Raw genomic sequence first — 26,149 nt, forward strand, 5'->3', positions numbered from 1 at the left:
AACAGCGCGTGCACAGTTTTTCATGCTATGAACGAACGAACAAAGGTTTCTTAAATTATTTCTGGTTAAGGCGGAAGAAAATAATTTTTTTGATATTATGTATTATGAATGTTTTTTTCCAATAAATATGAATCTAAAAAAAATATATTGTTTTGTTTCTACTATCACTTTGACATTCGCTACTATCTCTCATTGGAAAACTTTCGTGTTACGCATCGCGTCGCGCCCACTTTAGCTTCACCCTTACACATAGATTTATGGCAAGAAAACCATTTGAAGTAAGCTTTGCGATCTAAATTATGTGGGTACAAATGGTATCGCTTCGGTTTCGAAGGCTTATTATTGATAGAATCTCGAATATTTTATTTTCTTATTTTTTGCGTGGGACCAATGACGAACGTTTTCCCGAAAACTCGCAAATTTGAGCGCTGACTAAGATTTTATACCGATTCGCGGTTTTCTGTTTTACTGAGGGTAACAGCATTCGATCGTTTTATCGAATTCAGTGAATTAGAGATATCAATTTACCAAAATCACAACAAACACATTTCAGACAATCGAAGTTCGGTAAATCATCAAAGTAGCCATTTTGATTATATTTAAATAGTTGAACATCTCGGCAATAACTCTTGTGCATTAGTACCTAAAGTTTTGGTATTTTCTTTTTCTAAAACCGACGACAAACTCGATCATGTATCATACTCAAGAAATCTGTCAGATTGAAAATACCGAGAGTTTCGATTGCTTTATAGCTTGCCGAACACTCAGCTGTTCAAACCTCGGCAAAGTGTCGTCGAGCTTCGGGAATGAGATCTGAGTGTGTGAACGGGGCACTATTGTAGAGAAATTATGCAAAATGTGTATCCAAGTTCAGTTTTTGACGTACCGAAATTCGAATCAATAATCAATTATGCTCGGCGATTCCACATTATAACGATTAAGTTTCGTTAGCAGAGTATTGTTTATGGAACGTTCTCCCCTCACCGATTCCGCTGATTGGGATAGTGCTTCAGCGAGTGATCCCGTTGGGACATACATACTCATTTCAATCTCGAGAAAGGAATTCCCACCCTCACAGTTTTTGCTTCTCGACATAATTGCATTTATTCCATCGTTGATTTTCTCTGTGCTCTCACTACCTTCATTCATCTAGTTAGCCTGAAGTGATGTTCTGCGGTTCAAAATTTTCAGGGGTTGGATTCGATTAATTCTCCTCTTATTATGTTATCATTATTTACTGCTGTGCCTCGCTTTAGGCTATTTTCCAGCTATATAACAGCATTTTTTTTTATCCCCCGTCTTCTGAGAGCAGCGTGTTTTTTCTTTCCGTTGTATCTTGGTTACAACTGAAATATTCTCCCGATTAAGGTATTATATTTGTCTCTTTGGAAGAATATTGAATTTAACGATTGTCCAGTAAAAAGATGGTGACCATCAAGGATGGGAATAATCGTATCTATTTTCACTCGGCTAGCACTCATAGACACGTTTCTACCTGATGCGAGTCACTCGATTTTATTCGTGCATAAGTGTGCTTCTGCCGAACACCCGATTGCTTCAAGTAACACCCGATCGGCAAAGCGCAATAGTTGATTCTCTCGCATTTATTCTCTCTTTCATTCGTTATGGAGCGCTGTCATTTGAATTCTGCTTAGTATATGTTCGGAACCAATCCGAACCAATGATGAGTTAACTCGCTCGGCAATCCGAATATTTGCAAGTATTTTGAATCGTGATTCAAGACGATCCATTCTTTTAACGCTCTGGAGTATAATGAAGGCAGGCGCAAAATAATCGTATCCGTGGGGTGATTTCACGAGCCGACGGGAAGTTTAAGTGCATTTTTGATTCATGCTGCAAATATGTGAAAAAAGTTGTTATTTTCTAAATTAAAGCGACATTATTTGCACTTTTCACGATGTTGTTTCTATTGGCCCGCTCACCTAGAAAATTTATGATACCGTATTTTCAGGTGATCTTTATATAGATCATATATCTTTACTTTTCGATCCAAAATCGATAACATATGACAAACGGCTCTCCTCATCAAAATCGAATGTTTTGGAATACAGCTTTCAACGAGCCCATAAGAGTTTTTGATTTTTAGTAGCACTATCTACCCTTATATTATAGCTTCGTGTAGGTTTTTTTGGGGCTGGAAAAGTGCTGTATTCACTTACAAGTTCGACACAAATGTTTATACAAGTCATACAAGTAGCCAAAATTCATTATATTGTTCAAGGTATTGTAGTTTCCATTACGAATACGAGGACATGTGGGCGGGTGCCAATTTTATTACAACTTTTGTAACAGCATATTACAAGAGAGCAAAAGAAATGAATGAACAATGTTTGCTTCAATCGATAAATAATTATAAGAAATCATGAATGCAAAATTGGAAAATCAGTCTAACAATTCTTTCGGATATATTCCCTTTGCGCGTTTTCTCGAAACCGTTAGGGAACACACGACAACAATAAAACTACTGGACCAAACTGGATATTTTGCTTTTCCCTATAGAGAGGTAAAAGAATTGCTGCAAAATCCGACTTTCAAACGGATCCTCGGAGTCCCATTTTTCAGAAATGGTTGAACCGATTTCCGCAAGCATCCCGTTTGAAAGCTACTAACAGATATTGAGTGGGGGGTAATATAAATATAACACATATCGAAAAAAATAGAAATAATTCTTTATAATAACGCATGCGCTATCCAAAATAATAAACATTTCAACTGTTGTTGTTTACAAATCAGCGGAAATATTCTGTTAACAATATTATTCCTTGTATCTAAAACCCTGAATCGTGATTTTATAATAGTCTAAAATTATTAATATAATCGCTTGGTGTATGTTAGTCCCATCAGCGCCCAATAAATTAAAATTCGATAAACGTAGAGTAGTTCCCAATTTTCGTCTAATATGTCAATTATGGTGTTGTTTAAGTGAAACTAAATTTGTCCTCTGGGGTATCAGAGGAGGAATCACGTACGGTGATCAAGCGGTGATCACCAGAAATTTAGAAATCACAGAAGGTGATCGTGTATCACCAGTCTGGTGATTGGGTAATGGGGCAATAATTTTTTTATAATATGACTAAGGAAATAAAGTTTTCCAACCAAACTTTTTCCTATTCAAACTAATTTATTTCAGTGTCTTTTTATCGAAAACTTCGAAAACTAAACTGAATAGAATGTCGTAATCATTCAAGAATTCAATGAAACTCAAAAAAGTATCAGTACTTGACAAGAAGTGATGATCCATAAACTCGAACGTGATAATAAAATCATAATCATTCAAAAACATTCTCACTATTATCAGTCATGCAGAGATTCTCACTGAAAATGCTGATATTCAATATGGTGAGTGATGTATTGAAAATCAATTTAAATCTGATCTTAATATGCCACTCTGTGATTAAAAACAATCATAATGACAATAATATAACTTCAATCACGAAGCATGTTTCATGCAGAGTAAATTGCAGGTACATTTTGTATGCAGGTTTAAAAAAATATGTCATATTGCTAGCATTTCATACACCGAAGTAACAGGAGCGGAGAACTTGGCTAGAGCGAACACAAACAAGCGCTCAAACCAGCCCGGTGGAAGAGTGCTGTAGCAAGTGTTATCGTAGCCAACAGGCTTCTCAGTAGAGGGCTGGTTCAAGTGCTGCGCACAAATATTTGCACTCTTGTTACTTCTATACACAAAATTCATGCTAAATAGCGTTTAATAAGGGTAATAAAGTTACTTAGACCATGAAATTTAATCAACCCTAGAATTTAAATAAAGTCTTTGTCTCAATATTCAGAATGTATTGTTTTTTCGCTGTATCCTATTGCGCATATTGCTATTGCGTACTGGACTTCCGACATCTGAATATCATCATCTGCTAGTGCAAATCGCTGCATGGCTGATAATAGTGAGAATGATCATTCATAATCATGTGTGTATTTAAATAATATTACTGTAGTGATATTGAAAGGAAACAATTTTTCCCCATACTTAGCGGAGGTGGACTAGGTGATAATTGTGCTGCACTGATCAGCACCCAATATCAATCTCAGAAAATCAAAAAAATTTCGTTAAAATTATAATGCAAACACTGGTGGTATGAAGATTTTTCGAAGGAAGGTTTTCCCAGTGTCACTTGTTTGATCTTCCTGAAATGAGTCAGAATATGCATTGATTGATATGATTAACAGAAATGCATAAACTGTTGCTTGAGGAGATTGAGCAAGCAACAAAGGGAACAACTGCGTTGGAATATTATGCCTATTGAGAGGTTTTACATGAAGATACAGTTATGATTATGTCCAGATTTCCAAAACAAACTTATATGAAATGCACCATCACACCACTAGATGGACCGAATCAGCATGCCTTGCAATAACGCGGATTATCTGAAATCTAATGCATAAGCGCACTGGCCGTTTCAACAGATTGCTGGAATCATTCGAACTGTTCAATTACAATGATGAAGCTCTACTTTACTTGAAAATCATTCCGAAGTGAAGTCGATGATCGGCGGACAAATTTATTCGAGTTTTAACTAATTGATTTCCTCATTCGTCAACTAACAATCTCATCTTATTTTTCTTAAAAGACCTAATTAACTCTGACTAGAATAGCACATCAAACTTGTAACATGTTAACATAACTGGCAATGTAACAATCATCATAATGCACATTGCCCTTCAAGCAAAAACTTATATTCAGCCGACCGAACTCATCATGCAATCTTGCCATAGCCAGTTTTTTTTTCCACCCTACCCTACAACAGATCGTTTCGATCTAACTCCTGCTGAATATATCCAGTCACACTTGTCAATCGTTCGGATTTTCGATTGCACACGAACAGTTGGCTCATTTTTACGAACGAACATAATCGCTTCCGATGATGTTCGCTGGCGCTCTTTAACTCATGCATTGGCAAATTGGGTTCGTGTTACAAAATTTTGCGATTTTCAATTCTCTCATTCTCCGCCATCGCACGCAGTATGATACCGAACGAGTTTGAGTGACTCTGTTATGTATTATTGAGTACGCAATGGAACGATGATGCCTAGTGAAAGATGATCGTGTGTATTCAGGGTGATGATTGATTTTTCCCGTCCTTGGTGACCATAAATTATCTGCCTCTCTATTTCATCGAAACACGTAATGAAATTCTGATCCTAGTTCACATAATTCTATTATTTTTGTTATATGCGCTTGTCCAATCGGTAAACTTTTATTCTCTCAACGTTGGCAACACTTTTATACACATTCTGTCAAATTTTGACGCATATCGTACGATTAGTTTTTGTTTGGCGTCTATACAAAGAAGTTGAAAAATTTTCGTGTGGCGATTTTTATAATGGACGAAAATTTAGAACAACGTGCGTGCATCAAATTTTGTGTTGCAAATGGATTTAAGTGTTCCGAAACATTGAAAATGTTAGAAAAGGCCTTTGGTGAATCGTGTCTAGGAAAAACACAGGCATACGAGTGGTATAAACGCTTCAAAGGTTGTCGTACAAGCTTGGATCATGATGAGATCCCTGGCCGCCCAACAACATCTGTTACTGAAGAAAACATTGGTTCGGCGAAGCAAATCGTGTTGCAAAATCGTTCTGTACGGATTAGAGAGATTGCTGTGTTGTTGGGCATCTCTCGTGGATCAGCCGAACACATTTCAACTGATGTTTCGGGTTTGAAACGCGTCGCTTCTCGGCTGGTGCCAAAAAAGCTGAATTTCATTCAAAAACAGCGTCGTGTTGACGTGGCCAGAGATGATTTTCAACGCAGATAGTGACCCCATCGAATGCATCATAGCTGGTGATGAGGTGTGGATCGGATCAGGGTCATGTCGCCGAAAGCCGTTTCGCCGAAAGTCATTTCGCCGAAAGTAATTTCGCCGAAAGGGTCATTTCGCCGAATGTCATTTCGCCGAATGGGTCACTTCGCCGAATGTCATTTCGCCGAAAGCCATTTCGCCGAAAGGGTCGTTTCGCCGATTCCTGCAATTGTCTTAAAATCGTAATAGGAATTGATATAAAATAAAGACAAATTAAAGATGATAACGTTAACGCCCGTTTTGTTGACCTACAATTGTACTTCTTGAATAAAGATTGATTCATGAACCTCAGAACGGAGTTCCCAAAGAAACTTGTTGACTATTACCCACTAATCATCAAAGCAATTCCATAGGTATCTACCAAGCAAAAGTATGTGGTATTTTCCGTTTACTAAATAAAAATATATCTAATGCGGCTTCGCCACATCGATTTGATTCGTGTGCTGTCCGACCTCGCTACCGCTCGTTCGGACCTAACTAAAGCAAAGAAACCTAGTTTTGAGTAGACCGGGCAAACGAGGCGGTTACAGGTTTGTATGCAAGAGGCCGCCGCTTCCGACGGCGGGTCGGCCTTCCGACGGCGGGTGACCCTTTCGGCGAAACGACTTTCGGCGAAATGACCTATTCGGCGAAACGACTTTCGGCGAAATGGCATTCGGCGAAACGACTTTCGGCGAAATGGCTTTCGGCGCAATGACCCGTGTGGATCTATGAATATGACATGGAAACCGCACAACAATCGACCGAATGGCGCTTCGAAGGCGAGCCGTTGTTCTAAATTTCACACGAAAATTTTTCAACTTCTTTGTATAGATGCCAAACAAAAACTAATCGTACGATATGCGTCAAAATTTGACAGAATGTGTATAAAAGTGATGCCAACGTTGAGAGAATAAAAGTCTACCGATTGGACAAGCGCGGGAATTTTAAAATGAAAATTCCGGTTCTTTTTTTATAATAAGGTATATGCATTTTATAACACAATTCGCCATATACACTGGAATGATGTATTTTACTTTATCGTACTTCTCATAGTACATATTATTGTTATTGTTATTAAATTCAATTGCTTTGCTTTTGGACGTTTATAGTTGAATTCGTTTTACTCGATTGAAGCCTAATATCAACATCAGAACTAATTGGCTCAAGAGGCACGTTTCCTAGTTACTTGGAGATGTGTGCCTTCCAACCGTCTTATTGTTTATAATATTTCGTTCATTATCTCTGTTATCTCGGTCACACGAGATTTATTTGGTGGACTAGCTGTCTAGCTGCTTCATGGCGACTAGTAGTCTAACTGCTTCATTGTCTTCGATGTTGTTTGTAAGCAAGTTCGAATGAATAGAATTATAACTGGAGCAAAGTATTAAAAATAAAAACTGACGGAGGAAACTATTAATTTATGTGTATTCTGTAATTGATATTTCAGCTACCTGGTTTGTCTTTCATCTATTATCTTGAATCAATTCGAATGTTTACATAAACCTCATTTGAAGGCCGCTCTTGCACTATTGAAAAAGATATTTTGTTACTTCAAGAGATCAACTGACGGTGGTTAAACTGAGCTTTGATTTGAAGAGAATAGCTTGAAGAACTGAATGCTGCCGGGTCGGTACATCACCGAACGTTGTGTGTGGCAGAGTATGAAGTTTACTGCAGTAGAGAGAGCGTCAGTGTATTTCACATTCGGTTTCAAACATGATTAGTGTTCCACCTCGGACTTTCAAAATGAACCCATATCTCATCCCCTGTGGGCGGATTCTCTGCAAACATTCTCGTGTTCAAAATTTACAGTTTTATATGGACGAACTGTCTGTGAAGTAGGCCACTTTTTCAAGCATTTGAGCGTATTCCAGCAATAACACGTTGAATATTGGTTTCCAAAGCATCAATCGTTGCTGGCGTATCCACATAAACCAATGACTTCACGTATCCCCACAAAAATAATCGAGTGGCTTCAAATCACACGAACGCGGAGTCCAGTTCACCGGTCCATTTCTCGAAATAATGTTGTCGTTGAAATGTTCTTTCAATAAGTCGATTGTTCCGGTCGCAGTATGACAAGTGGCACCATCCTGTTAAATCCACATTTCATCCACATCCATGAAGATTTGGGAACAAAAATTCATTGATCATGGTGTTTTGCTGTATTGATTTCCATTCACGGTAACGCGTCGTCCTTCCTCATTTAGCCTCATTTAAAGAAATAAGAATCGATGAATCCACCAGCCCATAGAGCGTACCAAACAGCATATTCATCGGGATGCATCGGTAATTCTTGGGCGGCGTATTGATTATCTTTGCTCCAAATACGGCAATTTTACTTGTTGACGTATCCATTCAACCAAAATGTGCCTTATCCCTGAAGAGAATTTTGCGGTATAAACAGTTTCTATTGAACGTAAATTTTCACGTTTTGGAATCGTTATTCTGTAGTTAACTTATTCATGATGAATTGCCAAACAATACTGAGTAGAAACACGTCACTTTACACTGCCAAAACAACTTTCAGACAATAGAGTATTCCCTATTGCAAAATACAAACCACCTAAAACACCCGTTAAAAAACCGCTCACGAATATTATCGGTTTATGTCTACGAATCTAGAATAAAGCCCTTATCGAAGTAATTCCTACGAGTTTGTCCTAAATCGGAATCATTCTCTGAAAATTGTATGAACTCGTCAAATTAGCTGTTGTTAAAAGGTACGATCTCTTTGTTAAAAGCTGTTGTATGCATGTAATAAATTTATATTGGATTAGAAAAATGCAAATGTGAAATTTCTTTTTGAAAACATGTTACGATTACTGAATTTAAAAGTTGATAGGGCCACACTATACTTTATGGTAGCTTTATAAGTTCTACGCAAACAGATTCAGACAGAATCGCGAGTTGGATTATCGGAACACAATGCTATGACCGACTGATTTCTTGGATTTCACGACTAATTGTACTGAACTGAATTGAACTGAACCTGAGACAAGCATAGTTGTGTCTTCGCCCCATAATTTATTTTGCGTTGGGCTATTGCTCTTATCGCTTATGTTAATGCTATGCCAAACTTCCTTTCTTTTTCACAGTTGAATTAGGCTTTCACACATGAAAATAAGTCGTTCACCGGCTTTCGGATTTAGTACGATTTCATTACTTTTAGATTATACTCAACCTTCTGCACCCAGAAAATGTTCGCACTTCAATTTTGAATCTTCACGACTGTCAAGAATTTCTCCTAGTTTTCCAAGTAAAACCCTTCAGTTTTGGAGTGATCATTCATGAGAATTATTATTTTCCATTTAACAGAGTTTATATCGGAAACATAATGCAAAAGCACAGACTAACAGACATGACAGTATGAGTAAATTCTTATGAAAATAATTTTTCGAGATGCACTAGTTCCACCTATATTGTACTGCGCGAACTATTTACTATCGGTACACCCCTTGTGTTACGTAAAAGTTTTTTTACTAGTTGGTTTCCCCTCGTTTGTCAACACCGATCAGCTGCTTGCAGGGATGCCTGATTTCATCAAAATTTTTGAAAATGAATCGTCACAATAAATCATTGGATTACGTTGATAATATATTTAACTTTTTCACGATGTTGTTCATCTATACTATTTTTTATTGTGTTGGTAGTTTTCACCCGAAACTAAGTGGCGGTAGACCAGAAGCAAGTAAATATTGTAACAAAACGGGTTCGGGTTTTGTATTACGTTGGAGGATGAGAAGTAGGCACAATTATGTATATAGTTTTGGCAATATGTATTAAATCTAAATCCTGCATGAAATTCGCATGGACGTATACAAATCAATACATTACAGGTAATTCTGTATGAATGGCAACTCTGTTGGTAAATGAAAAAAATAAACACAGTCTAGGTGACAGACAGGATGTTTTTGATAGGGTAACGTGGCGCCATCATGACACATGTGAGTACTGTCCCAAATAAAGAAATATTCGAAATGACCGTTAAAATGATCGAAGAATCTAATTTGAGTGTCCTGTCTGTTAGTCTGTGGCAAAAGCATCTATTGTGTGGTTTTTGAATATATTTTTTTCAATTAAAATAGGAGCGATCTCCGACAAACAATGCGCTTTTTAATTCTTTAATTCGAAAGCATTCCTTTCCATGTTTCTCCGTGCAACTCTTATCGCAGTTTATTTTTTCGGCAATAATTCAATCTTTATTTATTTAAAGCATTTCGCATGTTCTATTCTTGTACGATAATCGCTGTGAGAGCTTCCTAAATTTAGTATCAGCCAATTAAATAAAATATTTCAAGAAGATTATGTGCGAAAATGAAGAATAATCTTCGTGGATGGCGCGTAGTAATGCGCGTAGCAAAACGTGGAGTTAACATTTTGAACAGATCATGGATTTCCCCTTTTCGATGGAGTTTGTGTACAAAGTTAGGTTTTTGTGATGTTGGCATTTTCATTTAACGACTCTATGGTTTAGTGCACTACCCCCGAGTTTTGGATTATATTCAACCTTCGACCTTCCGTACAACACCCAAAGATTAAAATTTCAAATTCGAATCTTTAAGTAGTCCCGACACGATTTTCGAATCTTACATTTTTTTCGTTGCTATAGGCTGCTTCTGTTTTCCTTAGCTTGAAGTAAGTAAGTATTCCTCCGTGCTACACAAATCGCGTTTGAACTTACTTTTGGCAACGATTAGCTCAATCGTTTCAATACTCGTGATTCGCTCGTTGCATTCTCACTAGTCTAGACATTCTACTATGACTACCTCTTGCATTTAGTATCAGGTAAAAATATTGAGTTTAAGTAACAGAACAATATTTAGTATGAAGATTATAATCGAAAAGGAAGAACATTGTCCGTTACTGGCGCACAGTACTAGGCGTAATAATGGATTAAACATTCTGAATAGTATAACTATCGAACCGGTGGTTCTTTTACACTGTTTTGGATGGAGCATCTCTGGTAAGGACTGTTTGCTATAAACGAGTAACTGTAGGTTGAATATAATTTTTACAGAGGTGAAGCTTGTCGATCAAATTATATATCAATCGTGTGTAGTGACACTTGGATCTAGTGCATGTTCCAAATTAGGTAGTGAAGATGTTGGTATTTTCCTAGAGGAAATCATTCAACCATATGCGTCGATGGTATCGATGGGTATTGTCGTACTTACTTCAGTAGTTCCTGCTCTTACGGCAATGTTTTTCGCACCTTGGTCTGATAAATTTGGTCGAAAAGGGATAATAGCTGCCGCTTCGATTGGTTGGTATTATATTTAACATTAGAGTTTATTTTAAATATATTTTCTTTCAGGATATTTAATCACAGATTTGTTGGTGGCTTTAGTTAGTTACTTGTCATCATTCTACGTTATAAACCCGTGGTATTATTTTGTAGCAAATATACCAGTGGCGATTTTAGGAGGCTTTTCTGTATTTAACGTAGGGGTTTACAGTTACCTTCATGACATAACAAATGAACATAATAGAACAATCCGGATGGGAGTTTTGCATGGTTGTACAATGTTCGGAATACTGAGTGGACTGTTGGTCAGCAGTTATCTCAGCACAGTAACATCACTAACGGTGATGTACTTATTATCAGCATCAACAGCTCTCATAAGCATTCTTTACCTGTTGTTTGCGATTGATGAAAGTGTTATAGGGGTCGAATTGTACACTAAGACAGAGAAACTGAAATCAGCATTTAATATAAATTTCATGAGATCAATGTTGAACACCTTGACGAAAAGCAGACCAGGGCGTGATCGATTAATCACATGGCTTCTGATAGCCGTTGGTGCATTAGTGGAATTTGCTATCGCCGGCCGGGTTCTCTTTTACTTGTATACTAGACATGAGTTCAAATGGGATAGCAGTACATATAGCCTATGGTTGGCTATTGAAATGGGGACAATTATGATGGGTAATCTTTTTGGAATCGTCATGTTAAAGAAATGGCTCCGCATGTCAGATGTTGGTGTACTAATGGTTTCCACTGTCAACCATCTCGGAGATTATATGCTAAAAGGATTCTCAACACAAGGGTGGCAACTATATTACACAACGATTTTGACACCATTTAAGGGCATCGATGGAGCCGCAGTTAGATCGATTCTATCGAAAATTCTTCCCGCAGAAGACATTGGAAAAATTTACGCAATGGATTTGTGCATTAAGGCCATAATACCACTGATCTCTGTATTTGTACTGACATATCTCTATAATCACACGGTTGATAAAACACCTGCAACGTATTTGTTTGTGACCGGAGCAATGTTCGGGCTAAATTTGTTGTTTATTGGGTATGATTTATTTCCTAAACAGAACATTATATACGGGTTAGTCGTAATGCTCGTTTTCTAATTACAGAATGATATACACGTTACTTAAGTCACGACAATAGCATACACATTATGAACATATATATCTTGGCAAATGCGTCCTTAGGCTGGCAACTGGTATTGGTAGTAAATAATGTCTAATAATTAAAATAAGATAGTCAATTTTATTAAATATAACCTTTTTAGGAATACCGTTCCCTTATTCATCTCAACTTCTCCATTTATCTTAAATATTAAAACAGACCCGTGCGCAGGAGGAGGAGGGGGGCGTATTTGGGGGTTTCCAATGCCATTTTGAAAATGTATTTGATTTACTCATCCAACACAGGTCATAATGGTTCAATGTTTGGATTCTTTCATAAATTACGACGTAGACATAAATTTTAAACATGACTCCCGAATTGGTTACGTTTGTATTCATGGAGAAAAAACAGTGGGCCTTGTCCTAAGGTACTAACTAATGAGTATCATGAAAAAGTTCACTTCGAAATGGGGTCATAACATAACCTTACAGAATAAGCTAATCAACAATTATTGACTGGTATGCTGAATTTAAAAGTGCAAACACCGAAGATGCACCATGCTCTGGTCTTCCAAATGAGGCTATTGTTCTGAATATCGTCTCAAGAGTTCATTGTATTGTATGGAAAATCGAAAAGGAAAGTTTCTGGAGATAACTGACATCGCAAAGATAATCAACGGAGAGAAAAATCATGAAACATGAATAGAACACTGTTTTAAATTTCTTACGTGAGTGTGGGTAGCAAGATCTGACAGGGGAATTTTCAAAACGTCGAATTACAAATCAGAAATTGTCAATACAAGCAGGAAATGTATTGTACTGAATAATACAGTACAATTTAAAAGCACTGTAGCTCACTATCATCGAGAAATTTTCTCTAGAAGTTCGTGACAAAACTTTGTATCGTTTTCGAAATAATTTATTTTGCTTGTTTGTTTCTGATTTGAAACGTCACAGTGAGTTGAAATAAAAACAATACATTAACAGACAAATGTAGAACAGATCTTAAATCTTCGCGTTGAGATCAACATTTTCCAAATCAATTGGGGTTTCAATTGTTGGATGGTATCCGTAAAATATAGTCGCCAAGCCCTCTTCATAGAGGTCCCAGTTTGTAGATTTGGGATTACGATATGTGATGATACCAAATTTAACGTTTGAATGATCAAAGAAAATGTACTTATGATCAGAAAACGAAGGTTCGAGCTTATCGGAGACGAGCCAATTCACCAACTCATGCGCAATTCTATCAGAGCAGAGAGTTACGTCCAAAACCTCCTCTCTTCCAGATCTCGCAAAAGTTGAACGGTTCCCTGCATTGACTATGTGCAGGTTTTTACTGCTCACATATTCCATCATATCAGAGCCTCTCAAATTTATATCTGTGCTGCTTCAAATGATATGGTGAGCATTTATGTCGCTGCCGATTAAAAGCGGTAAATCACTTTTGCAGCAGTATGATACAACCTTTTTGAAGTCATCGCTTGGCGAAGGTTGATTACGCGGCAAATATGCCGAACAATAGACATATTTTCTGTCTATGCCATCAGTAGTCATACCAACTGTGACAGCACAAATATCCCGAGTTGTGAGCTCCGATATGAGAGAAACATCGAGAGCACTATTTGCAAGTATGCATGCTCGAGGCATTTCACGTGGATTAGTCATACCGTATTTGTTGAAGGCAACAAAGACTGGGTTTAACAATTTTCCAACGTAGAAGTTTCCCTTTTGGAAATATGGTTCTTGAACCAAAGCTATAGAAGCTTTACCTTCTTGCAGAAGTCTGGATAGATTTATAGATGCTGTACGTTTATGCTGGAGATTGATTTGTGCTACTCTAACCATTATCAATTAGAGTAATGAACACTTCATCTCCAGCACTTATCGAGCAAAAACTAGAAGAAACCAAATATATTAGCTTATAATCGCCTATAGCGAACCATGTAAGGATTTTTTTAAATGTTTTAATCATTTAAATCCCACGAGTTGCGAAGAAAGAAGTCGTCCACTGTGCCAGAGCTTCGCTTAACACATAAGGGAAAACCCCAAGATATTCCGTTCACGACTGCATTATTTAACCTCCTGCAGCCATTCAGTCATCGGCACGGAAATACACCTTGACTTAGGAGATCCTATTTTTGTGGCCTTTTACGACATGGAACAGGAAACCAGTAGATCAATTCTTGGTAGAAAATGATTCCGCCGGATATCACACGGCTTACCTGTTTGGTGGACTTATACCACCGGTACAGGTTGACCGTAGCGTTATTCTTAGCCAGTTGGGAAACCGCTACCGACACTACACAGCTATCTATGCTGCTCAGAAAGGGAAGTTGACATTGATGGTCAACTTCCATGGATGGCCGAGCAGCCAAATAATTATAAATATACATATGAATGCTACATGATCCATTTATTTATTTATTTTTTTATTTATTTATTTTATTTAATCGACAGACAAACTTAAGTCCTAATGATTGTTTCTAAGAATATTTAAAAAATTATCACTTATTCGGCTGCGAGAAAAATGAAAATCGAATCCCGTCGAAACACCGTTGAGGGTTCGTTGCAATCCAATGACAGCACCGTTGATTCCGTAGTTAGTACGACGTAGAGGCAATCTGAGGAGGTTGTTGTTGCGGAGAGCTCTGGAACGAACATTGATGTTGATTTGACTAAGAAGTGCTGAGCAACCGATATTGTTCGTCAAGACATCGGCAATCAGCATTGCACGGAACAGGTCATGACGCACTTGCAAAGTATCGAGCCCGATAAGCATCCCACGGCTTTCGTAGCTCGGCAGCTGATGAGGGTTGGTCTAGGGCAATTTGCGAAGAGCGAAACGAACGAAACGTCGTTGGATTGACTCAATTCTGAGAACACCGTTAACATAGTGAGGGTTCCATATCACCGAGCAGTATTCGAGTTTTGAGCGAGCAAGTGAGCAGTAGAGCGACTTCAAACAGTATATATCTGTGAAGAGCTTAGCAATTCTCATAACAAATCCCAAACAACGAGAAGCCTTCGTAACTATGTAACCAATATACTGCTTGTAATTCATTTGTTCGTCTCGATAAACTCCAAGATCCTTGACACAAGTGACTGTTTCAATCGCTGCATCATGGAGGCAATAATCAAACCGCAAAGGGTCTTTCTTACGAGTGAATGTGATAATAGAGCATTTGCTCATGTTTAAAGTCATTCGGTTGATTTCGCACCATCTTGAAAAAATGGTCAGTTGACGCTGAAGGTACGAAGCATCCTCTGCACTCTTGATTATTTGGTATAACTTTAAATCATCAGCAAAAGATAGTCGTGGGCCTTCCAGTGAGTAATTTACATCTTTGAAATAAAGGAGGAAATTCAGTGGACCGAGATGGCTTCCTTGAGGTATTCCGGAAAAAGCAAAGAACTCCTGCGATAGACTGTCATTGATTTTAACCGCCAGCCGTCGATTGCAGAGATACGATTGCATCCATCGAAGAATACTGATCGTGATAGAGTGATTTATTTTATCAAAAGCTGCGGAGAGATCAGTGTAAATAGCACCCGTTTGGAAGCCATTAGAAATAGCATCCATTATGTACGTCGTAAAAGATAAGAGATTAGTAGCAGTGGAGCGTTTCGGCATGAATCCGTGTTGAGTTTCCGCGATATATTGAATATAATGTGGTAACCTTTTTGCCTTTCTCATATAGAAAGGCTACACAATCATATACCATTCGACTCAGCTCGACGAACTGAGCAAATGTCTGTATGTGTATGTGTGTGCGTGTGTATGTGTGTATGTGTATGTGACAAATATTGTGCACCAAAATTGTGAAAATAATATACTAATCTTTTCTCGGAGATGGTATAACCGATTTTCACACACTAAGATTCAAACTCAAGGTCTTATAATCAAATACAAAGCTTCACAGTTTTATTCGGATCCACTTTCCGGTTTCAAAATTACAATGTGATATGCACCAAAAATGTGGAAATAATGCATTAATAATGTGAAAAAAATGTCACTCACTTTTCTCGGAGATGGCTAAACCGATTTTCACAAACTTAGATTCAAATAAAAGTTCTTATGGTTTCATACAAAGTTCCTGAATTTCGTTTGGATCCGACTTCCGGTTCCGGAGTTACAGTGTGTCATGCAACAAAAATGTGAAAATAATGTCACTCACTTTTCTCGGGGATGGCTGAACCGATTTCTACAAACTTCCAATTTTCATTCGGCTTAAACACCTGCTTCCGGAGGTAGGGTGCTTAATGTAAAAATGGCAGTTTCAAGAATTTTTTTTCATGAGCTACCTCTTTATATTTGCTAGTTTATTTCTCTAGTTTGCCGACCATGAGAGTCTGTAACCAAATAAACCAACCATTGATAATCCCATAAAAGATCTGCTGAATTTTATTCAAGTTCGACTACTAGTACATTTTTTCCAAAATTCAAATCTTCATAGAGAATCGTAAATAAATTGGTAGGTCATATTAGTGTATGGTTGAATGAACCGAATGTCACTATGCCGATATAAAGCTTTTGGTTGTGGAAGTACCAACAATAGTAATCAAATGTAATAAAAGGTAGCTCACTTCACTTTCTCACACATGATTGAATAGATTTTCAGTAACTTAAATTCGAATGTAGTATATCAGTGTAACAGTATTATGCAACAGAAATCTACAAAACGATTCTGCTGTAATATACAGGAGAAAATGAAAATGGTGGATGGTGGAAATGGTGGAGGTGGATTAAAATAGGTTTTTCAATATGTTTCTGTTTATTCATGTGTTTGTTAGTCAGTTAGTGCTCCATATTATTTACCACAAATACAATGCTAAATAGTAATAATATATTTAATTACAATTAAAGTAATTTCTTTTTAATAAGTCATGCGGGTGACTGTTGCGCAATTTGACAGACACTTATGTCGTTTTCGCTTCATGCCAAACATAACCCAGTTTCCACCCTAACTGCTGTTGAACCGTTTGTTTGAAACTAGTTTCGAACCTAAGTTTCAACGTTGTTGCTAAGTGAGAAACCAACACAGTTTCTTGAAAAGTGTTTGTTTGATGAAACTACCCTAGGTCAATTTCAGTTTGCTCAAGCGGAAACGACATTACTGTTTAAGGTAATTGAAAATGAACATCATGCATCGGGATGCTAGGTCACAATCAACAGAAACCACCTAGCTACTAAACTGGTACACTGAGGATGCACGCAATTAGCATTCGAAAAACTACTGTCTGTCTGTCACCATTACATTAGTATTATATCGAAATGGTTAAAATTCTTTATTGCTAAATTTAAGGAAACTTTCATTTTTTTTCAAAAACGGTTTAGTTTCATTTTTCTTACCGCTCAAACCCCAAACATTACACAATAAATATGCTACGGTAGACTCATTATTAGGCCTTTTTGGGCCGTTCGTGTATTTCGTTTTCATCACATTATTGTATTTGTTGTTAGAAAAAGTGCAGTGCAGCAAAAAATGGGAACAATCAATAAATCGAGTGTGAATCAAAAGCTTCAATAAATGTATAGAACAGTTCCAATGAAAAGTTTTCATTTTTCATGATTGCTGTACGAAAAATTTATAATACTATCTGGCCACTCTGGCTTACTTGCGCATAATATTACTTAACGCACTCCACCTGCTTACGCCTGTGGAAGAAGAAAAGAAATGTCAAAATACGAGCAAAACAAAATTGAGCGCGCGCGATTTCGGTTAGTGTGTTTTGAATCGTATTCGTTTGTTTATACTCGTATATCGCAAAATAATCCGAATTTAATTCAGAATACTGGAAATTGGAATAAATTATGTCGATTCTACTTGCTGATATTGATGCAACATGTTCATCACTCGGTTGGGACGATGGTTGCAAATATCATATGGAAGCAGACGCAATCCAAGGACTAAAACATCTTATTTGGATACTGAAACGAGATGGAGAAGATCACGAGTACCGTAGATACGTTGGTCAAAAGAAAGTCATGCAGACCGATCTGATTCCGATGATGGGTAACTTTGATAACGCAGATGTGTCTGATGTACTACTGCGATTGATCGTAAACTTGACCTACCCACCTTTGCTGCTGTACCATGGAAACTATCCGAAAGATGCTGTAGGAAGACGTAATTTTCTGCATTTGATCGAAATTTGCCAAGGTTATAAGGAAGCATTTGCCGTTCAGCAGGCTTGGACAGCACTGAGCGATCGGCTGCAGAAAGTTTTGCAAGTGGTAAGTTCTCGCATAATATTAGAGGTAGCGCTTAATGAACAGTTTAAAAATTATAATTTAAGGATTGGACAGAACGTGTTGAAGATCAGGAGTTGATAATAGAACGTATCCTCACGCTCACTCGAAATGTACTACAAGTTCCATCTAACATCGATTTGGAGAAACGATTTGATAATGATGCCAGTTTGCATGACCAGGTTTTATGGGCATTGCATCAAACTGGATTACTTGATTTAATTTTGTATATTCTTGGATCGGAACACGAACATCAATATCACCTCCATGCATTAGAAATCATATGTTTGATTTATAGAGAACAATCTGCTTGCAGTTTGGCTGACGCTTCTTTACAGCGTAGCGCAGCTGAAAAACATCGTGATGAGCAAGAACTGTTAATGGCCAGAAAACGTGAAAAGGCAAAATATCAGATTCGTATCCCTACGGTGCGACATTCGCGCTTCGGGGGTACTTACGTGGTAGAAAATATGAAATCAGTTTCGGATAATGATTTGATTTGTCACCAGCCGCTACAAAAAGCATTGAAAATGGAGTTCGATTCGGACAAGATTCGAGTGAAGAAGTCATTCCGGCATGTACAGGAAACTGGTTCGGTGGAGCGAAAGAGCGCTTTTTCAGTACGATTGTTTTTACGTGAATATTGTATAGAGATTTTGCGCTCATCATACAACAATTTAGTAAGACAAGTTCGAAGAATTCTAGAGCGAACGGCTGGTCATGAAGCAGGTGGTGGTCACGATGACTCGTATCTGTTGTGGGCCATTCGCTTTTTCATGGAGTTCAACAGGTCACATTGCTTCAAACTCGAGTTAGTCAGGTGAGTATCATAGAATGTTATGTGTTATCTGAGGAGACAAGAAAACAGTTTTTAATCTCAAAGATTGAAGGTTTCGAAATTTCAGTTTATGTATTTATAACTGTTTAACCAAGCTTTCAATTAAAATTTCAAAACTTAGATTTCAAATCGATTAGAAAGGTTTGTTGCATGTTTTACTTTATATGAAGTTAATAAAATATACAGTTTGTGCTATGTCTTGAATCAAAGCTGTAATTGTAATTGAGTCAGCTAAAATACACAATATATTTAACCCAATTTAAGTCATGTCTAATCGAAATGTCAATTTGTACACGAACATAAGGTGTAGAAATGTAGTGTACAATTTACTGTGGACTGGAACTTTTTATAGTATAAACAAAATGGTAATATAAATATTTATTTTTCGGGGGTTTAGGCTCTTATGTATGGGCTCATAAACCAATTGCTTTTCGAGTCTCGATCTGGAGGCATTCTTGTAGATCCGCTGGGCTGCATCAGCAGTCCAACATAATCTGCTAATGCACTGATGAGCTGAATGTGGAATTTAAAACAATTAAAAACAGTCATGTGACAGCACAAATCGGTACCCACGAGGTACCAAAACTTTAATGAATCCCAAATAATTATTTCATATTTTCTTCCATTGACAAGTAAATCTACATCAGAATAACTGATGGAAAAATTATGTTTGTAGTATTTCTACTCTCGTTAGCTGCACCTGATTGTATGTAAATGTATAATGACGCGAATATTTATGAAGGATTTGGAATGGAGTCCTTCGTCCAGTTAGTACCGTCTTCGTAACAAACTGGTACTAAAGGTACGATTACATTAGCCAGTTTATCTGCACAAACTTGTGCAGTTTGACTGTAGCATAGTGTAATCGGTTCGCAGTTGTCTGCAAGCAGTCAAAATCGGCTTGACTGTCCATCTGTATGCAGTCAAAGTGTGCAGATTATCTGTGACAATGTAATCACAGTGTGATCATAGTCGACAGACAAACAGTTGATGACTGTACAGACAAATTTGACTGTTTCTAAAACCGTTGAGCAGAAGTTGTCTGCCACAGATTCAATGACAACCAAAAACTTGTTTATTTCATCCAAACACAAAGCAAAACGTTCTAGCGCCAGTGTGAGAAGTGAGTACACGTGGTTTTCCCCAAGAGGGTTGATTTGGTGATCAATTATTTTCTAATATGTAGAAACCAGATAGTAATAAAAAACCTGTTTTAATCCGCCTAGTGGCGTATTGATGGCTTTCTCGTATTACTCATATTCTCACATTCTCATATATGTGATATTCTTCGAAAATATTTTTTATTGCTTCTTGAAGGAAAACAAAAAAAAATTAGCACAACCAACAAAATTAAACAGTGGTAGGTCGGTTCGAATGACCATCTGTTAACATGACTTACAAACTGTATTGATTTAGGCAATTTTATAAGATTTTATATGATTCGGCCATCGTACTTTAAACGACGGTTTAAATTTTAAATACTTATAATATTAGAAATGGCTAAAAATAAATTTTAAACATCCGAAATAATATTAGAAATGGCTAAAAATAAATTTAAAGCATCCGCGCAAAGTTCAGATGCTCAGGAGTTTTGGCCTTTTTTTTAACCTAAATTTGTGAATATCAGTTAAGCGACCTCTACGAAATGTGAGTGAGTTCCATTTTTGAGTATATAACCACTATTTCAGGAACAGGAAGCCGGGAATAGCCCAAGGCTCTTTGTATATGATGCTGTGATTTTTTAGTTTTATACACAAATATTGTTTATTTGACAAAAAAGTACTTAAAATCGATCGAAATCGATTAACGTGTATTGGACCCCAATTCTATCTCTTAACCACGTGTACTAACTTCTCACCGAACTGCGTTGTCAATGTCGTCATTTCCGGTCGAAATAATGAAGCTTATCACATATTTCGTAGAATTCTTAATCGAAATTACTACTGAATTTTTCGAGCTCCTCCTTCACGATAAAGTGCAATGGATCTCTAGAAGAATAGTACTGAAACGTTTTGCTTTGTACTTGGATGAAACAATTATGAAAAATAAAATAATGAAGTAATGAAAAAAGTATTAACTACTCCAAATTAAAAAATGCTGAACGGTAACAGAAAATGTACTTATTTGAATTTTTTTTCTAGATTTTGTAAATATTTACCGAATTTCCAATAGCTTATCGTTCGTTCATTAGTTCGATAATTGAATTGATTACAAAGCGTTTGGTGATAAAATTGTGGATCTGTCAAAATCTAAACTCTGCCCCAAAGTGAATTCATACCGTTATACAATATTTGAAAGAGCTTGGACTGGAGACAACCTTACCAAAATTTCAACTCTTTAATCGTTATATTTACAGAGGTAGGATGATTCTATCGATTTTCATTGCATTTGATCAATTCCTTCGAAGAAGTTGAAAATGGGATGTCTGATTCTCGAGGTGTCCACAAATTGCCAGAAAGATGGTCACTATTTCGACTATTTTTTCTCATTCAAAATAAACGTTTCATTTTAACAAAAACACGCTCACTTCATATTTGGTTAATAAATGATTTTTAGATACATCGAAGAGCTTCGGTTTCATATTTTTAAAAACTGTGGAAAAGTTCAGTATTTGAAATTGCCTAAAATAATAACCAATCCACCATGCGTCTCCGGGCCTCCGAAAAATTTTCTAAAATTTGAGCGATTTCTATACCTATTTTTGATATTTATAAAAAAACGGTAAAAAAACGGAGAACATTTATATTCCTTCTTTAATTGCTTCGAAACACAACACACCAAGTAGCAACACAACGAACTTCCGTTTGTGAGATCAGATCGATATTTTATCATAATGCAATATTCCGTGAAAAGTTCTCTGTCCCACAAACTTTCTTCCAATGTGATCACTTTGTGCAGAAAAACTGCAATGAACAGCCCACTCCCTATATTTAGGTCTGTAATCAGTTTGATTTGTCTGATCAATGTAATCACAATACAGACATGCTCAAAAAGTCTGTCAAAGTCAAACATAACAACTGTCAAAGTATTGACTGTCGGCAGTCAAACTTGACTGTTGCAGTCATTTAACTGTGAATAGTGTAATCACATTGCCGGACCAAATATAAACTGCAGAAAAATTACTTGATAAACTGTGCCAGATAAACTGGCTAGTCTGATCGTAGCTTAAGACTGGACGTACGGTTATTATGATTTCCCGCCTGCGTTACAAAAAGGAAGTAGATCGACCTAGGGATGGGAAGTGGAAAAGCAACGAAGAGTTCCGGTGTTTCGTAGTACGAAGTTTGCTCAGTGAACCTTGGATTTTGACGGTGTAAACCTTCCAAGTCTTGAGTCAAATCTACAACTATCTTGTTAGATCAGCGCCTTATACTTAGAATCACTGATTCGAGTTAAAATCCTTCTTGCTCTAAAATTATTGATTGGTAGTAACCAAAATATCTGGATGTATAACCATGGGTGGTTGCTCATGCTCTAACTCGAAGTTACAATCTGTGTTATCTCCTTTATTCATTTTGAGTCATTTGTTTTTGACAAAAAAAAAAATCGCCCAGTGACCACACCTTGAATAAAAAATTCGTCATGGAAACTTATTAAAGCTATTTTCGAAGGCGATTTTGGACTGATTGAACTTATCTGTTCTATGAAAGCAAAATAAAGTTATCTTCAGATAAGTAATACATCATTGATTCTTAGCAGATATGCATCATTCAAATGCGTTTTGTTGTCTAATTAAACATTTGTTTGTTGCCCGATGGAATTTGGATACAAATTTCAAAACAATCGAGGCGCACCAACACATTAGTTATATGGTATTATTAGTGATGTCGTAAATTTGGCGAGTCTTGAGCATATTGCATGGGCACATCTAGTAGAATTGAACTCTATGAACGAGCAGAGGGCATTCAAATGAGATAACGTTGCAAAGATAAACTTCCTCGTAAGCGTACGAAACCACTACTTGCATTATTTCGGTGCACCACTAACGCTATGGTAGTGGGTTGCATCAACTAAATTGCTTCTTCCGGTGCAGACTTTCCACAAAGCCACACGAACTGTAATCTTTGGATTTTCCTTCCTGTTGTCTAGGTTGCCCACAATGGAACTGAAAACCAACGCTGGATGCAAACATAGCACGCCAGTGGAAGGAGAATTTGTGTTCTAACAGGGGGCTTATTTAGCATTAATACGCTATCAAAATTCAAACAACACTGGCTACATAAACTATGGAGTGAAAACAATTCGAAAGCAAAACGACTCGCGGAGCAGGAAAATTTAAAGCAGAACCAATTTATTCTTACTGTAGTGTTATTTCATATAAATCTAAAATATACTTGTAAGCTTAAATTACAATAGTGTAACATGTGCACAAATAGAATATGGCTATTTGCAATACATTGCCACATATGATATGTGGAGTAATAGTGCTATTGCATCAAATGATACGGAACATTGGTGCTCGATTCATTAATCAATTAAAATGAGAGTTTTCATTTTTCTTTCAAACCTTTTTTCAAATAAAACAACATGTTGCAAATCGCCATCTGGATGGTTGATGCCTTGCTATAGAATGATATATAAAATTTCTATGCATATAAAAAAATTTACCCACTCCAAATTGTAATTGAAATGTCAATACTTATAATCTTTACAATATACTAATTGTATTGTATAATTTAACTAATAAAAATATAAAGGAAGTTTCGGTGTCACTATACGAACAGGTCAGAGGTTAGTCTTCGAGTGCCGAGTATTCGGCTTTTAATTATCATTCGCACTTATTTGCTATAAAGTTCTCTTCTTGCCGTGTTGTCTCTCTTGAGTACTTTTATAGTACATTGTTCGATGGGTTCAACTATGAAAGTCGAACATATCAATGCTCCCTCCTAAAGTAATTCACCTAACATCTATTTGTGGTACTTAATACTTAATCAATTTCGAAAATAATCTCAAATGAAAATTCAATATAAAAAACCGTTATTTTTTCTTGTAATACAACATTTACAAACTTAAATTTCTCTTCTATGATAATATTATTAACATCAGCCTTTTTTTAAATATATATTGGACTTCATCTGTAGATGACTTCTATATATTCGAACGCGAACAACTTCGCGTTATTATTGGACTACGAATTCTTGAAAGAATTCGCCTCCTCTTTACATCAATGTTCTCTTGGTTGGTCATAACGTCCGAGAATCCACAAAAATCCTCCTCATACAAAATACTGTCACTTCTTTTCCTTTTCTGAAGTTGCATTGGTACATTGATCATTGTACCGCTTGACATTCTATTTATAAGCTTCAGTTGTTTCCGATGCGCATTGAAAGTATTCCTGCCAATGGAAATTTGAAAAACATTAGTGGAAATCTCTTTTACATAGAATGCGTCAATCCACCTCTAAAAAGTATTTTTATCGTGATTTTTGTAAAGTAATTTGCCCCCTAAAGATAGTTTGAGAAATGGATCTTGATAAGGTTTGCTACATATATCTACAAAAGTCTTTTCCTTTTCTGGAAAACACTCGATATAATCCTAGTAACGCCTTCGCGGATGTAAAAGGTCTGATAATATCTTTGGTTTAAAATTGAATATCTTTTCAGCAGGAAAACGTTCATCTGAACCTGTTGTATTCCTATAATTCATTAAAAAATATAAAACCCGATCTTCTGTATCGAGGATCTCATCTCAGAATCCAACATGAATTTTTTGAAAACGTCCTTAACCAATCTTACCATCCATTCCGCCTGCCCGTTACTGCTAGGATTATAAGGCGGACTTTTCATTATGCGTATACCCTGACGCCCCATAAAGTCAACAAAATAACCTTAATTGAAAGGTGGGCCTCCATCCGTAACGAGAACATCCGGGAGACCGAATCTTGCAAAAATAGATACAAATTTTCTAATGACTTTTGTAACATCCGTACCAAATTTCATATATTCTACTTCCAGCCACTTGGAGTAACTGTCGACCACCAATAAAAAAAATCTTCTGGTCAAAGTAAAAAAAATCTGTGTGTAATCTACTAAAAGGACGATTGGTAGGTATCCAAGATGAATTACTTTTTGAATTCGACACGACTCCCATTTTCGATACAAACCTGATATTGATTTACAAAGTTTTCTATATCCTTATTATTTCCTAACCAAAACAAACATCTTCTCGCAGCCTGTTTCATTTTAATTATACCAATGTGATTGGAATGTAAAAGCTTTAAAATAGCATTACGCAAAGATGATGGTATGAAAACTCGGTCTTGGAATAGTAAACAACCTTGTATAACTTCTAGTTCTTGACGCACAGCCAATATTGCTTGCCATGTTTTATCAACTCTATTTGGCCATCCATTTTTAACATACTCTACTACTTTGGAAAGAAAAGAATTAAATCCTGTTTCTTTGGCGATTCGCATTTAATCTAATGGAACATCATTGAAAAAATTAATATTATTCATGCTATCAGCGTCAATACATTTAGCAACATTGTCAGTTAAAGGAAGAAATCAGCATTTCCCGTTTGTGTTGACGGTCTATATTTGATTTCGAAATCATAAATTGACATTTCCACGATATATCTTTGTAAACGTTTAGCACACAAGTGTGTTTTTCCTTGTTTCCCAAAAATGCCTAATAAAGGTTTGTGATCAGTTAAAAATGTAAACTTTTGTCCGAAAAGAAATTTGTGAAATTTTTTTCACTGTACACACTAAAGCTAGAGCCTCAAGGTGAAGAATGGGAAACGACTTTTGCGCAGTATTCAAAGAAAAGGATGTGAAACTAACTGGTCTCTCTTTGCCCTCAACTACATGGGCTAAAACACCCCCCAGACCATAATTACAATATTATAACGATCGGTTTGTTAGGG

The 26,149-nt window shown here is 36.7% G+C and overlaps 2 protein-coding genes across 2 annotated transcripts in view; both read left to right on the forward strand.

Annotated features, from left to right (window-relative positions):
- The first annotated feature begins 10,649 nt into the window (after nucleotides 1-10,649).
- LOC131426992 (proton-coupled folate transporter-like) lies at nucleotides 10,650-12,282 on the forward strand. Its single transcript, XM_058589850.1, has 4 exons — nucleotides 10,650-10,788; nucleotides 10,843-11,088; nucleotides 11,140-12,130; nucleotides 12,198-12,282. Exons 1-4 carry the CDS (start codon nucleotides 10,650-10,652, stop codon nucleotides 12,229-12,231), a joined length of 1,410 nt encoding a protein of 469 aa, XP_058445833.1. The 3' UTR covers nucleotides 12,232-12,282.
- A 5,652-nt stretch (nucleotides 12,283-17,934) lies between these two features.
- Nucleotides 17,935-26,149, forward strand: part of LOC131425145 (protein timeless homolog) — a 165,296-nt gene continuing 157,081 nt past the window's right edge. Inside the window, exons 1-2 of the mRNA XM_058586769.1 lie at nucleotides 17,935-18,429; nucleotides 18,492-19,264. Of these exons, the coding sequence (XP_058442752.1) occupies nucleotides 18,007-18,429; nucleotides 18,492-19,264 (1,196 nt within the window). The 5' untranslated portion in view covers nucleotides 17,935-18,006. The remainder of the gene's footprint in view (nucleotides 18,430-18,491; nucleotides 19,265-26,149) is intronic.

Source organism: Malaya genurostris, chromosome 1, assembly GCF_030247185.1.
Source record: "Malaya genurostris strain Urasoe2022 chromosome 1, Malgen_1.1, whole genome shotgun sequence".
Taxonomy (NCBI): domain Eukaryota; kingdom Metazoa; phylum Arthropoda; class Insecta; order Diptera; family Culicidae; genus Malaya; species Malaya genurostris.

Coding starts and splice junctions, on each gene's coding strand:
- LOC131426992 (XM_058589850.1), top strand. CDS start 10,650: ATGAAGATTATAATCGAAAAGGAAGAACATTGTCCGTTACTGGCGCAC. Junction 10,789..10,842: donor TTTTGGATGGAGCATCTCTG/GTAAGGACTGTT, acceptor TAATTTTTACAG/AGGTGAAGCTTGTCGATCAA. Junction 11,089..11,139: donor AATAGCTGCCGCTTCGATTG/GTTGGTATTATA, acceptor ATTTTCTTTCAG/GATATTTAATCACAGATTTG.